At 39.5% G+C, this 13,205-nt stretch overlaps 1 protein-coding gene and 1 long non-coding RNA gene across 6 annotated transcripts in view; one reads left to right on the top strand and one right to left on the bottom strand.

Annotated features, from left to right (window-relative positions):
- CDH20 (cadherin 20) overlaps positions 1-13,205 on the top strand; it is a 206,749-nt gene that overhangs the window by 178,284 nt on the left and 15,260 nt on the right. For all 5 annotated transcript variants that reach the window (XM_058691918.1, XM_058691916.1, XM_058691917.1 and 2 more), the window contains 3 exons: positions 3,540-3,793; positions 10,091-10,227; positions 12,954-13,075. In XM_058691918.1, coding sequence (XP_058547901.1) covers positions 3,540-3,793; positions 10,091-10,227; positions 12,954-13,075 — 513 coding nt within the window. The remainder of the gene's footprint in view (positions 1-3,539; positions 3,794-10,090; positions 10,228-12,953; positions 13,076-13,205) is intronic.
- Positions 1-13,205, bottom strand: part of LOC131489993 (uncharacterized) — a 204,038-nt gene that overhangs the window by 177,118 nt on the left and 13,715 nt on the right. The gene's annotated exons all lie outside the window — the stretch shown is intronic.

Below are 13,205 nucleotides of genomic sequence, written 5' to 3'. Positions count from 1 at the left end.
AAAAAACAAAAAACTTAAAAACTGGTGTGGAGGGGTGCCAGGGTGGCTCAGTCAGTTAAGTATCCGACTTCAGCTCAGGTCATGATCTCACAATTTGTGGGTTCGAGCCTCACATCAGGCTTGCTATGGTCAGTGCAAAGCTACCTGGGCGCTTCGGATCCTCTGTCTCCCTCTCTCTCTGCCACTCCCCCACTCACACTCTCTCTCTCACAAAGACTAAAAAAAAAACAAAAACAAACAAAAAAAACTTACAAAAATATATAAATAAAAATTGGTCTGGAAGTTTCTTATAAAGTTAAAAATACATTTGACCATATAATCCTACAATCCAACTCCTAGGTTTTTACCCAAATTAAATAAAAATCTATGTTCACACAAAAACCTGTATGCAAATGTTCATGGCAGCTTTATTCATAACCATCAGAAACTGGAAACAACCCAAATGTACCTCGAGTAGAGAAGATATAAATAAACTGGTACACCCATACCATACAGTAAATAGTAATAAAAAGGGACAGACTATTCATTCACAAAATAACATGGATGAATTTCAAACGCATCATGCCTAGTGAAAGAACAGATTCAAAAAAGTATTTCCTGAACAGCTCCATTTATACATTTTTTTAAATTTTTATGTTTTTTTTAATTTTTATTTTTGAGAGAGAGTGAGAGACAGAGAGAAAGAGAGACAGATGGTGAGTGGGGGAGGGGCAGAGAGAGAGGGAGACACAATCTGAAGCAGGCTCCAGGCTCTGGGCTGACAGCACAGAGCCCGACCCGGGGCTGGAACTCGTAAACCACAAGGTCATGACGTGAGCCAAAGTTAGATGCTCAACCACCCAGGTGCCCCTACTATGTTCTTATAATAGAGACACAACATAGATCAGTGGTTGCCAGTAGGAGGGACTGACCACAAAGGAGCCACTGGACAAGGAGCAATGGTGGAGTAATGACAGTGATGGAACTGTTCCATATCTTACCACGGTGGAAACATAACTATGTGTTAAAACTTACAAAACTTTATACTAAAAAAAGACGAATTTGAATGTATATAAATTAGACCTTAATTAAAAAGAAAATACAAAATGGGGTGCCTGAGTGGCTCAGTCAATTGAGCATCCAACTTCAGCTCAGGTCATGATCTCACAGTTTGTGAGCTCGAGCCCTGCATTGGGCTCTGTGCAGACAGCTTGGAGCCTGGAGCCTGTTTTGGATTCTCTGTCTCCCTCTCTGCCCTTCTCCTGCTCACGCTGTCTCTCTGTCAAAAATAAACATTAAAAAAATAATAATACAAATTTATACCAAATTACAAAATGACTTAAAATTAAGGAAAACAAACTTTACCTAGCTCAAACCTACCATAAACAACAGTGCCTACTTTGGGTTACCAATAAGCAAGAATTCTAAGAGAACATAATGTAATCTAACAGGAATAGATGAATATCTAAATTTTGAGAGTAAGTATAAATAAAATAATTCGTAGGGCACTTGGGTGGCTCAGTGAGTTAAGCATCTGGCTTAGGTCATGATCACACACTTCGGTGTATTCAAGCCCCTTGTTGGGCTCTACACTGACAGTGCACAGCCTGCTTGGGGTTTTTGGTCTCTCTCTCTGCCCCTGCCCCAGTCACGCTGTCCCTGTACCTCTCAAGATAAATCAATAAACTTTAAATACACAGATAAATAATTGGTAAAACTATTCCTTCAAGTAAAACTACTCCTTCCTATCATATAATCTGAGTGGTAGATTTCCCTGTTAATAAAACTTTGCCTTGTTTAAAACCATTTTATTTATTTACTTATTCACTAAGTTATCTCTAAACCCAACATGGGGCTCAAACTCAAAACCCCAAGATTAAGAGTTGCATGCTCTACTGACTGAGCCAGCCAGGCACCCCTGAAGCCTTGCCTTTTGACTAAGAACTAAGGAGACAGGCAAGCTGGTGGAAATGGTGCCTGGTTTTAAATGGGAATGGCTGACAGCAGGACACAAGGAATACAACGCGTACGTTGTAAGTAAATGCAAAACAAGTAGTAAGGGAACAACAACAAAACAATGTTTTGTTAGAATTTGAAAATACCCAATTTAATTAAAGCCACTTCTGCTGTTTCTCAAAAGCTAAGCACTTAATTAAATGGACACATGCCTCTTTCTAACATCAAATGTGCTGACATGCAGCATATTTTATGAAAAAAAGTGCCAGTGAATATTTAGTTAGAAAAATTTAAGTCACTGCCAAGTGGACAGGTGACTTTTAAGCTTTAGTTACTGCTTCGCTACCCACTGTAATTATTTTAAAGGTTGGACTTGCCATGATTTTTTTTTATTATTGGTGATGTTTTGAGGTAATTGTTGCTCAAAACATTTTGATATTTTTTTAAAAAAAATAAATGGATCATTTTTTTTTTAACATAAAAATAAACAGATCGTTCTTAAGGGATACCATTCAAGTTCACTTTCTACCCTAAAATGTTGTATTTTTTTTTTGACAGAAAATATTCTTACGGTATGAATAGATTTTAAAAAAAGGAACCATCAAAAAAATTATATGTATGACATGGAATGTTACCAGACGAAGTTAAAGTTTTGTGGATGGCCTCTGAATGAGGAATTTAAAAATCTAGACCAGCAGGGCACCTGGGTGGCTCAGTGTGTTAGTATCCAACTTTATCTCAGGTCATGATCTCACAGTTCATGAGTTCGAGCCTCGCATCAGGCTCTGTGCTGACAGCTCAAAGCCTGGAACCTGCTTCGGATTATGTGTCTCCCTCACCCTCTCTGCCCCACCCCACTTGTGCTCTGTCTCTCTCTCTCAAAAATAAATAAACATTCAAAAAAAATCTAGACCAGCATTTCCACTCTGACACTACGTAACCATGTCTGCTTAGCCCAGTATTCTGAGCTTCCTGTGTCTCAGTCTCTCCAACTGTAAAATGAGGCCCCGGATTAGGTTCTTAAAAGAGATTTTACAGGAGAACAGCTATGGTAAACTTAATACACAAACACTGATCTAACACAGTGCTCTGAGAACCCTTGTAAGGTGCTTATGGTAGCTCCTTGGGGGTAAAATTCACTATTGCCTCTGTACTTAAGAATTTTTTTAAGAAGAAAATGGAAAAGACTTAGGCCTCAGTTATATGTATATTCTGAAACTCGCCTCAAAATCTCTCTTAATTATCCCATCTTTTCAGACAAAGGAGTATCTCTAAAGATAAAGTAACGAGGCTGATTAAAGACGAGGCACATTAGAGTTGAGCCTGCCCAGAGTACAGTGGATGTCCTGATCAGGACACTGGCTGCCTTCACTCTCTGAGGTGTCTAGCATCTTCCTTACCTTCTTTACCCGATTTGTGGAAAATGACCTTAAGAACAAGAAATACAGAACAAGGGAAAAATTCCCTTGTTTTTCCCTTTGCCTCTTTCCCACCATTTTAATGAAGATGGAAACCCACCCCTAGCCGTCAATCTTGGCCATCCTTTAGAACCTTGACATACATGCTCACGGCTAATCAATTTTCCTGTTACTGTTACTTTTCAGCCCCTGAGTTTTGAAAGCAAGAAAAGTTACACCTTGAAAGTGGAAGGAGCCAATCCTCACCTAGAGATGCGTTTTCTGAACCTAGGCCCATTTCAGGACACAACAACAGTGCACATCAGTGTGGAAGATGTGGATGAGCCCCCCATATTTGAACCTGGCTTTTATTTTGTGGAGGTTCCTGAGGATGTGGCAATTGGAACAACCATACAGATCATTTCTGCCAAGGACCCAGATGTGACCAACAACTCAATCAGGTTTTTCCACAGATTTCACCTTTCCTACATTTTCTAGCACTTTTTCCCTTTTGCTTCTTCTGAAGACTCTCCTTAGTTCTTCCTGTTTAAATAACACGGCCTTTTCACGTTATGTAGAAGTATTATGTCGGCAACTCACTGCCAATTGGTTTAGCAAAAAGCACACGTGTGCGCACACACACACACCTTAGTTTTCAATCATGGCCCTAGTGACATTTTGAGATGGATTCTTTGTTGTCATGGGCTGTTCTGTGCATGGTACAATGTTTAGCAACATCTCTGGCCTCTACCCACTAAATGCCAGTAGCACCCCTGAGTTGCAACAACCTAAAATATCCCCACGTTTACCAGTGTCCCAGGAGGAAGGGGTGGGGAGGTCAAAAGCATCCCCAGTTGAGAACTACCAATTCACATAAAGCACCGACAGACACATATATTACCAAAACATTAAATTAAAAAAAAAAAAAAAAAACCTGTCAAATCTTAGGGCACCTGAGTGGCTCAGTTGGTTAAGATCTGACTTCAGCTCAGGTCATAATCCCACAGCTCGTGAGTTTGAGCCCCACATCAGGCTCTATGCAGACAACTCAGAGCCTAGGGCCTGTTTCAGATTCTGTGTCTCGCTCTCTCTTTGCCCTCCCTGCTCATTCTCTCTTTCTCTCTCTCTCTCTCTCTCTCAAAAATAAACATTAAAAAACAGTTCTTTAATTGTCAAATCTTAGTGAGGAATACAAAAGTGATCATCACACACTCTTTCAATTTTTAGGAACATTTTTCTACTTTAAAAAGATTAGGAAAAAAGGTATACTATATATATTTCCATACACTATAGAAAAAACATAGAAACTACTCCTGTCCAAGGCTTCAATCCCATGTAGAATGGCCAGACAGGGCTTTCTATTTCAAGCCTTCAGATCAGTCTCTCCAAAGTGTGTTCTGAACTTAAAGATTCCAATCAAGATGCTTCCCCATCAAGGGGCAGAGGAGAGCGGCTCCTACAGCCATGGCCATTTCCTCCCATCAATTCTGGAACCAAAGTGCAAACAGCTGGTGGACAGGTTGACACCTCAACCTTCCAGAGCAACTGCCAAGCCTCTGAAGCTCAACACAAAAGATTAGGATTCCAAGGCTGTTTGAGGCCATCTGTCACATTCATTGTGGAAGCCACATGGTAAAACGGATCTGGGGCTTTGGTGCATGCAGACAACACATTTCAAATGCACCCAATTTATCAAATGCCTTTTCTATCATGGGTACTTCCTTCACCTAGTGCTATTTTGTATTTAAAATGTGCTTTTTCAGTTCAATGAGGACAGTTCTCTCCTGAGAATAACTATAGTGGGGGAAATCTGCTTCGTCTAACCAATTAGTAAACATTTCACATTTCCATGCATTACAGAAATGGCTAAAATGATTTTGCTTGAATTCTGATCTCTGATTGTTAGAAGCCAACTAATCTTTCTAGTATAAATTATACCAACTTTATAGAAGTGATACTTCAAACTTAAACTCTTTAAATGTATGATAGGAAGGAAAAAGTTAGTGAAACTATATTATCCCCAACAGAAATGATACATAATAACCAGAACATAAATGAAACAAATTCTGTAAATTCATACTTTCAGAAGGCAAGAAAACACACATACATATATATTATATCTATCATATATTAGAGATAAAATAATATATCATAGATATAATATATGTATCTTCTAATCAATTAGTTAACCTACTCATGTTAGGGAAGATACTGTGAGGAAAGCTTCAGAGAATAAAACTTTATGGGGAGAAGAGAGAAGTAAAACAAACACAAGCTTGAAAATATCAGAGCCCATGTCTAAAATAGTCAATCAGAAGACCCAGTGGATACTTCTGCATCTTCTTTTTGGATTCTAACTCTGGACTTCCACATGGTTAGCACTGGAAATATAACTGTTAGACGAGTCACACTGCTAAATGACAAGCAAAAGGGACTGAATGGAGTCAGAAAACACACACCCTAGAGTGTATGTGCAGTATTCAAGACTGAAGTCATGATCTTAAGACATATGTAGAATGAAAGCAAGAGACCAACAGGCCTACATCCACTACTGCCATGGAGCAGTAAGGCACACACAATTAAGAAACCCTGTCTGGCTAACAGAAAATGCTGCTTCAGATGACTGGCCTTTGAAAACCATCAGTAGGGGGGCCTGTGTGGCTCAGTCGGTTAAGCATCCGACTTCGGCTCAGGTCATGATCTCGCGGTTTGTGGGTTCAAGCCCCGCATCAGGCTCTGTGCTAACAGCTCAGAGCCTGGAGCCTGTTTCAAATTCTGTGTCTCCTTCGCTCTCTGCCCCTCCTCTGCTCATGCTCTGTCTCTGTCTCTCAATAATAAATAAACGTTAAAAAAAAAAGAAAAAGAAAAAGAAAACCATCAGTGGGTCAGCACCAGGAAGGTAGATAATGGAGAGGCTTTCTATTCCAATAGATCCCAGTCAGGAGGAATCCACGAGTGAATGACTAGGCCAGAGGCAGAGAGCAGGGTCCCCTGGGCGTATTCTGGGGCAGCACTCTAGGTCCTGAGAGAGAAACTGGCAAGAACAGCCTGACGGCCACAGGCCTGGAGACAACAGATAAGCCTTCAGGCAGAGGGGGCAAGGGATTCCACTTATCAGAACTGGGGATAATTCTCCCTCTGCATTTTGGGTGCAAAGGAGAATTCATATTGCTAGCTTTAGGGTCCCCGACTCTTTGTACAGCCTCACAGCAATAAAGAATGGTCCCTAAACCCAAGTAGAACATCAGGGGTCCTGGTTTCTCAGAAGGAAAAACACTTAAAATCAAATCTCTGGAGATAATTTAATAAACCCACTTGGAAATTACTGTCCTGTTATCTTTCCCCAAATTGTTCATTTTATCCTTATTTTTTCCTATAGAAGTTATTTTCTTTTAAAATAATTTGCATGTTATATGCACCTTGGCTAATTCATCTTCTACATTTTTATTAAAATTAATGAGATTTATATTCCTAAAAAGCAAACACATATTAAATTGCCCTAAAATCAATATATCACCTGAAGATAAAATGTTATAGATAAAAGGCCATTTAATTTTTTAAAAAGATTGTTAGGACTTTTATAATCTCCTTTCTAGAAAGTCTATGGCACGTTCAGGCATATAAACTGGTCGTGATTTACTAGTAAACCCCAAAACTAAATCTCAATATTTAGTTACATATACATGAAAAATATAATGTTTAGTATCTCCTAAACAATTTAGGATCTCCTAAATTTTTTAATAAATGCTACAGGCACTTCTGGCAAACAGGAAACTGAACCATTTGGCAACTGAAATAGACTTCTGCTGGTATGGAAACAGCCTGCCCTCCTGTCCTCTCCTACGGTGTGTGTGTGTGTGTGTGTGTGTGTGTGGATTTAGCAAGCCTGCCCGTTGACGCCCTACCTTCAAATCGCTCCCAAATTCCGAGTGTGTCCTCAGCCAAGCCATTAAGCAGGGAGCCCAACAAACACTAGTTATTGTTCGCTGAAGGCTGTTTTGTCTGTGTATATTATGCCTATTCTGCCCATAATAGGTGAGAATATTATGGTTAGAGAAAGGAAAACCACCTACATACTTCACTAGTGTGTCCCAATGTCCCCTTTTTCCATCTGTACCTACACCTTTAATTTGTTCTCCTGCCTCCTGAAAACCGGCCCGGCGTCCCATCCAGGGCAGGGAATGCTACTGCTGCCGCAATTCAGTAGCTTCTGCATTGGGAAATCGGAGGGGGGTTCCACCTGCTGAGGAAGGCTTCTCTGAGGCGAGCGTGCGGTGCTTCTGCTCGGTATGTCACCAGGCAGTACCGTCAGGGTTCTGTCAGTTACTTCTATCGCTCCATCTCCTACTCTGTCTGTGACATTTGCTGTGGCGCTGTAGGTCTGAGTGTAGAAAGCTGGCGCATCATAGAGGCCGGGGGCTGCCTCGGCACTGTGCCTACCGCTTGGAGAGCCGCCACCAGGGTTATGGCTCTGTGGGCTGAATGGCTGACTGAAGAAAAGACTGTCATGAGCCAACCAGTACTTTTTTCCAAAGACAAATTCAACTCTTCAAATAGTGAACTTTAAAACTACATCACTAATTACACCTACAAAAGAAACGCTCCAATTAATTTTAAGTGAAATTTTTAGGCATTGTTGGTTCTTTATTAAGAAGCCAATAGTTTGCTATCATGGCTTAATCTATCTTCAAGAAGAGAGAAGGCCGTGTTCCCTTAAAGAATTTCCTACGTTCCATGTGCAGTAAGGCGGAATGGTGTGGTGGTTAGCAGGAACCGGAAACCAAACTGCCCAGGCTTGATTTCAATCTTGAGCAAGTGACTTAACCAATCCAAGCCTCAGTTTCCCTACCTATAAAATCAAGACACTGTACCTACCTCTTAGGGATACTGTAAGTATTAAATGAGCCAATATATGTAAGGTGTATAAAGTAGTGCCTGGCTACAGTAAGTGTTCATCAAATAGGGTCAGAAGCAGAGAAAGGCATTAATGTACTTCCTTAAATTTCCCAACTCTTGGAGAATTATAACTGAAATGATTCCAACTTCTCCAGCCCTTCGTGGTCACCTTTCCCTTTAATTCATAATCTCTGAACAGCCATTCTGAATTCCTACAGAAAAAAAAAAAAATACGTCTTTGGAAGAAAACATTTTACCAAATAATACATATACATGACATAATACATGCATACATATGTGTGTATGTGTGTGTGCATATATACGTATCTGCACCCTTGTACATATTTGAAACAGGAGTTTTACCATCGATATTCACCCTCACAGCAGTCTGGCATGCATATGTTCTATTTCATTCTCTTCAACGCTAGTCTGAAAAACAATGCACTAGAGAAACTCATCACTCCCATCAAAATGGCAGTTTCCCAGTTTCCACAAATTTAAGATATATACTGTAATCGCTGAGAACTCCAAACAGAATTCTGAACCCAATATATTACAGTAGTTTTATATGTACATATATAAATATATATGTGCTACCTTTGCAAATTATTAGCTGTTTAACTGTATGAAAGTGACTTAACTTCTCTTAGTTTTCTTTTCTGCTAATTGAGAGAATACCTACCTCCTAGAGATTTTATAAGAATTTTAAAAGAAGCTATAAAATATCTGGTATTCCATAAATGGCAGCTATTATAATTATTCACCATTACCAAGGACTACATAGATTCTCAAGAATGGTTCTCAATTATGGTGACATATTATGGAGGGTTTTAAACGTACAGATGTCTGAATCTCCCTCCACACTAACTGAATCTCCCAAAATAAGGACCACGTGAAAGAACACAAAGGGTCAGACTGCCAAATCAGGTTCAACAGGAATTATGGAGTACCCAGGTAAATACTAATTCAAAGGATACAGACAATAGCAAACTATGAGGCAAGCATTCTGTCCTTACAGAGGTCTAAAACCGTCTGGTAAATATCCTTCTTTTCCTGTGTAAGGATGAATTTTGGTCCACACTGAACATGAAACATAAATGCAATGAAGTGCACTGCCTGAACAAGAATGTAGCCATTTGGGTTATGGAACATCTGCTTTGTATATCCCATTCATTATATAACTTACATGATATTTTCTAACAAGTTGTGCCCCATAAATTCATAAATTCCAAGTTTATTTACATGATGCAACCCAGTCAAACCTCGTTCGCCCTACTAAAAATATTGCATGAATAAGGACTCTCTAGCTATTAAACACTATTACTGTGTTTGTCAGATCAGTCATTAGCATGTTTACAAAGGACCTAATGCAAAATCTTTCCTTCTCAATAGGTGATACTAATTATAGGGACTGGAAACACTAACTACAATTTTTCCAGTTCCAATCCAGCATTTCAAAAACTTAAGTGAATAAAATTCATTTTGAACAAAGACATGCAGAGATTGATACTCAGAATGTCCCAAAAGCCTTGGGGCAGTATTAAGATTTAAAAAGCTGAAATGGATCTTCAATTGGCTTAAAACTGCCCTAAGCCTTGGTACCCTGTTTTATTTCAACTTATGAATGAGAAAATTCAAGCAGTAATACTTTGTTGTTGGTTTTTTATGGGGTTTTTTTTGGGGGGGTGTTGGTGGGGGATTGTATCTGGACATGATAAAAACAGCAAAGGCAGTCTTCCAAGTGTCCATAACTCAGAACTCGTTGCACCATGTTTCACATAGTATGCACTCAGTTCTCTCATGAAATATGCTATAGTATATTTATCCAAATAAAGCAACGCATTTAATCTGTGTTTTTGCAGATATTCCATTGACAGAAGCAGTGACCCTGGAAGATTCTTCTATGTTGACATTACAACAGGTGCCCTAATGACTGCAAGACCCCTTGATCGGGAGGAGTTTTCTTGGCATAATATCACTGTCCTTGCTATGGAAATGAGTAAGTAACACAATAAATCGCTCTCCATAATGTGACAAAATATAAGCATTGTAGAATGTAGACATTTCTAGAGCTTGTTGGAACAAGCATTACATTCTTTATAGGAAGAGACGGAAATTATGGTTTATACAAGCAAGTGAATGCATTTAGTTCAAATACTTACTGAGTATCTCCGATATACCTAGTCCTGTGCTAGAGATTAAAAACTAAATAAATAAAAAATAAAAAATAAAAAACAAGACACTACACAAAAGCAATACCAAAAATAGCATCCTTAAATCAAGGAGCTAGACTTCTATATGAAGAAAGGGACAATTCCTGAGAAACCTAAAAGGCTTTGAATCCTTAATAAGCCTGGAATGCACACAAATAGTATGGTCAGGGGGCAAGAATTCCTGTCCCCTTCAAGGGTCCTTACAGCTGGACTAAGAATCAAATTGACATGAGACAGATTAACAAGAGAAAATCTAATTTAACAGGCGTATATACAGGGAATCCACACAGAGATAAAAATTCCAAAGACAGGCACAATGAGCTATACCTGTCATTCTGAACTACGGAGAAGGGGGTAGGAGTTTGGAATTTCAAAGGAAAGGAATGCACTTTACAGGACTATAAGAAGAGCAAATGTTTAGTAATCAGAGGCTAGCCCGACCATACAGATGAGTCACTCAAATAAAATCTGTTGAGAACCCTTATTCTGGGAAAAGTTCCCAATTTAGATTCTTCTCTGTGGGTTAAGGGAGGGACAAAAGTCTGTCTTGAACCCACAGGGCTTCAAGTCCTTCAGCTCAAAATAATCCACATGCAAGAGTGGCACATGGGTAGGGGGGGAAGGGGGTTGCTGTCCTTAAGTATAAAATATTATCACTGGATGAAAGGCACCATTTATAACATATCACCCTTACTATGCACACACATACACACAAACATGGACACAAAAATTTGAGACATCTTGCACTAAAAGGCAGATTTATGGGGCGCCTGAGTGGCTCAGTCAGTTAGGCATCTGACTCTTGATCTTGGCTCAGGTCATGATCTTACAGTTCGTGAGTTCGATTCCTGCATCAGGCTCTGCGCTAACAGCACGGAGCCCGCTTGGGATTCTCTCTCTCACGCTCTCTCTCCCCTTCTCCCACTCGTGCTCGCTCACTCTCAAAAATAAACATTAAAGAAAGTAATAAAAGGCAGATTTATGAACATAAATGTAAAAATGGAAAACTACCAAAAACTAGATTAACATCTTGGTGATGGTAAAAGTTCAGGGAAATGCAGACCCTGAGGTACTGGCAGAATTATGTACAGCCATTCAGAGAGGCAAATGGGCAAGTACGTTTTGAATTAAGATTATCAAAAATATTCACAGTCTTTTTCCTCAAGAATTCTACTTATAATAACCCTCTTAAAGAAATAATCATAGATACCAACAAAAATCCATGCACCAAATGTCTACCGCAGTGTTATTTTAACATAGGGGGGAAAGTGGGAATGACCTAAAAGTCTAATAATACGAGTCTAAGTAAATTGTTATAACCACACAGTAAAATGAGATTATCAGCAGATATTAACATACATGTCTTCAAAGCATATTTCAATGACACAGGATAATACTTCCCTAAAAGTTCTAAATCCAACTTTTTAATTTTGCTTAATTGCAGTCTATGCATGTGTGTGTATGTTTCCATACTTTCGGACACATATGTATGTGTCCGATATACATATATATATATATGTATATATATATATAATGGATATAGCCGGTGGTGGGGTTGTAGATCATATCTACCCTGATTTTTTTTTTGTATTTTCATGATTCCTTCTATAAACAAGTACCATGGTTATAATGGAAAAAAATTTAAGTATGTCAGCACTTTTGGTAAATAGGCAATAGAAATATTTAAGGGGAAAATATAGCAGAGCACAGGTATTTGGGGGAAAGAAAGGAAAAAAGAGTAAGGCATTCTGAGATTTCATAAAACTATTTAGGAAGAATAATTTATGTGTCTTATAATTTCTATTTTGTCTTCCTGGGATGTGGCCAAAACAAAAAAGGACAGCAGGGACATTCCTGGGGCTGTGAAATTGTCCTTGTGTGCCACTGCCAAGCAAAAGACAGACCAAAAAGACACACTCCCCCGTGAGTGATTATGAGTAACTTCTCCTGCCCCGGCTAAAGATACAGATTTGGTGTGTGTTTGATCCTGAAATATCTCCTTAGTCCCTAAGCAGAAATAAATGTGCAGTGTTATCTGGACTCCCGCGAATAGCTTGAAACCTTCTGAAATATAATTCGATTATTATTCCATAGGAACTGATTACTCCACAGGAATCAAGCCAAGCAATGCCACAGAGTATACATCCAATTAGAAATGGGCTGTTTTCAAGCCCAGAATACAGAACTCACCTGTCTTTAATTCCAGAACCTGAAGCGTGAGCCTCTTTTTAAGACGCGTTTTACCATACCCGCCACCCCCTCGGAGTCAGACTCTTCTCCTCAACCTCCTGATGTCACACACTCTCTCAGACACACCCCTTGTTTGCCCAGGCACCTACGTTCTGACCGCACTCTTACTAGGCAGCACACACACCCTGCATTTATCTTGCCATCTTCATGTTCTTTACCCATTCCTTTAAAAAGACGGACAAGGTGAAAACCCATTCCAGCAAAGAGCCACCTTCTTGGACTGCTGACCCCTCACCTTTGGTCTTCTTTGTGTTCTCTTTAGACAACCCTTCCCAGGTTGGAAGTGTTTCTGTCACAATCAAAGTCTTAGATGTGAATGACAATGCTCCAGAATTCCCCAGATTCTATGAAGCTTTTGTATGTGAAAATGCCAAAGCAGGGCAGGTAAGGCAGTCTGTGTGGTGTGTACGTTGGTTAACCTCCAACACATAAAAAGAACCATTACTGGGGCGCCTGGGTGGCTCGGTCAGTTAAGCGTCCGACTTCGGCTCAGGTCATGATCTCACGGTCCATG

The sequence above is a fragment of the Neofelis nebulosa genome, chromosome 11 (assembly GCF_028018385.1).
Source record: "Neofelis nebulosa isolate mNeoNeb1 chromosome 11, mNeoNeb1.pri, whole genome shotgun sequence".
Classification (NCBI taxonomy): domain Eukaryota; kingdom Metazoa; phylum Chordata; class Mammalia; order Carnivora; family Felidae; genus Neofelis; species Neofelis nebulosa.
The sequence above is the reverse complement of the archived record's forward strand: the minus strand, read 5'-3'. Positions and strand labels throughout refer to the sequence as shown.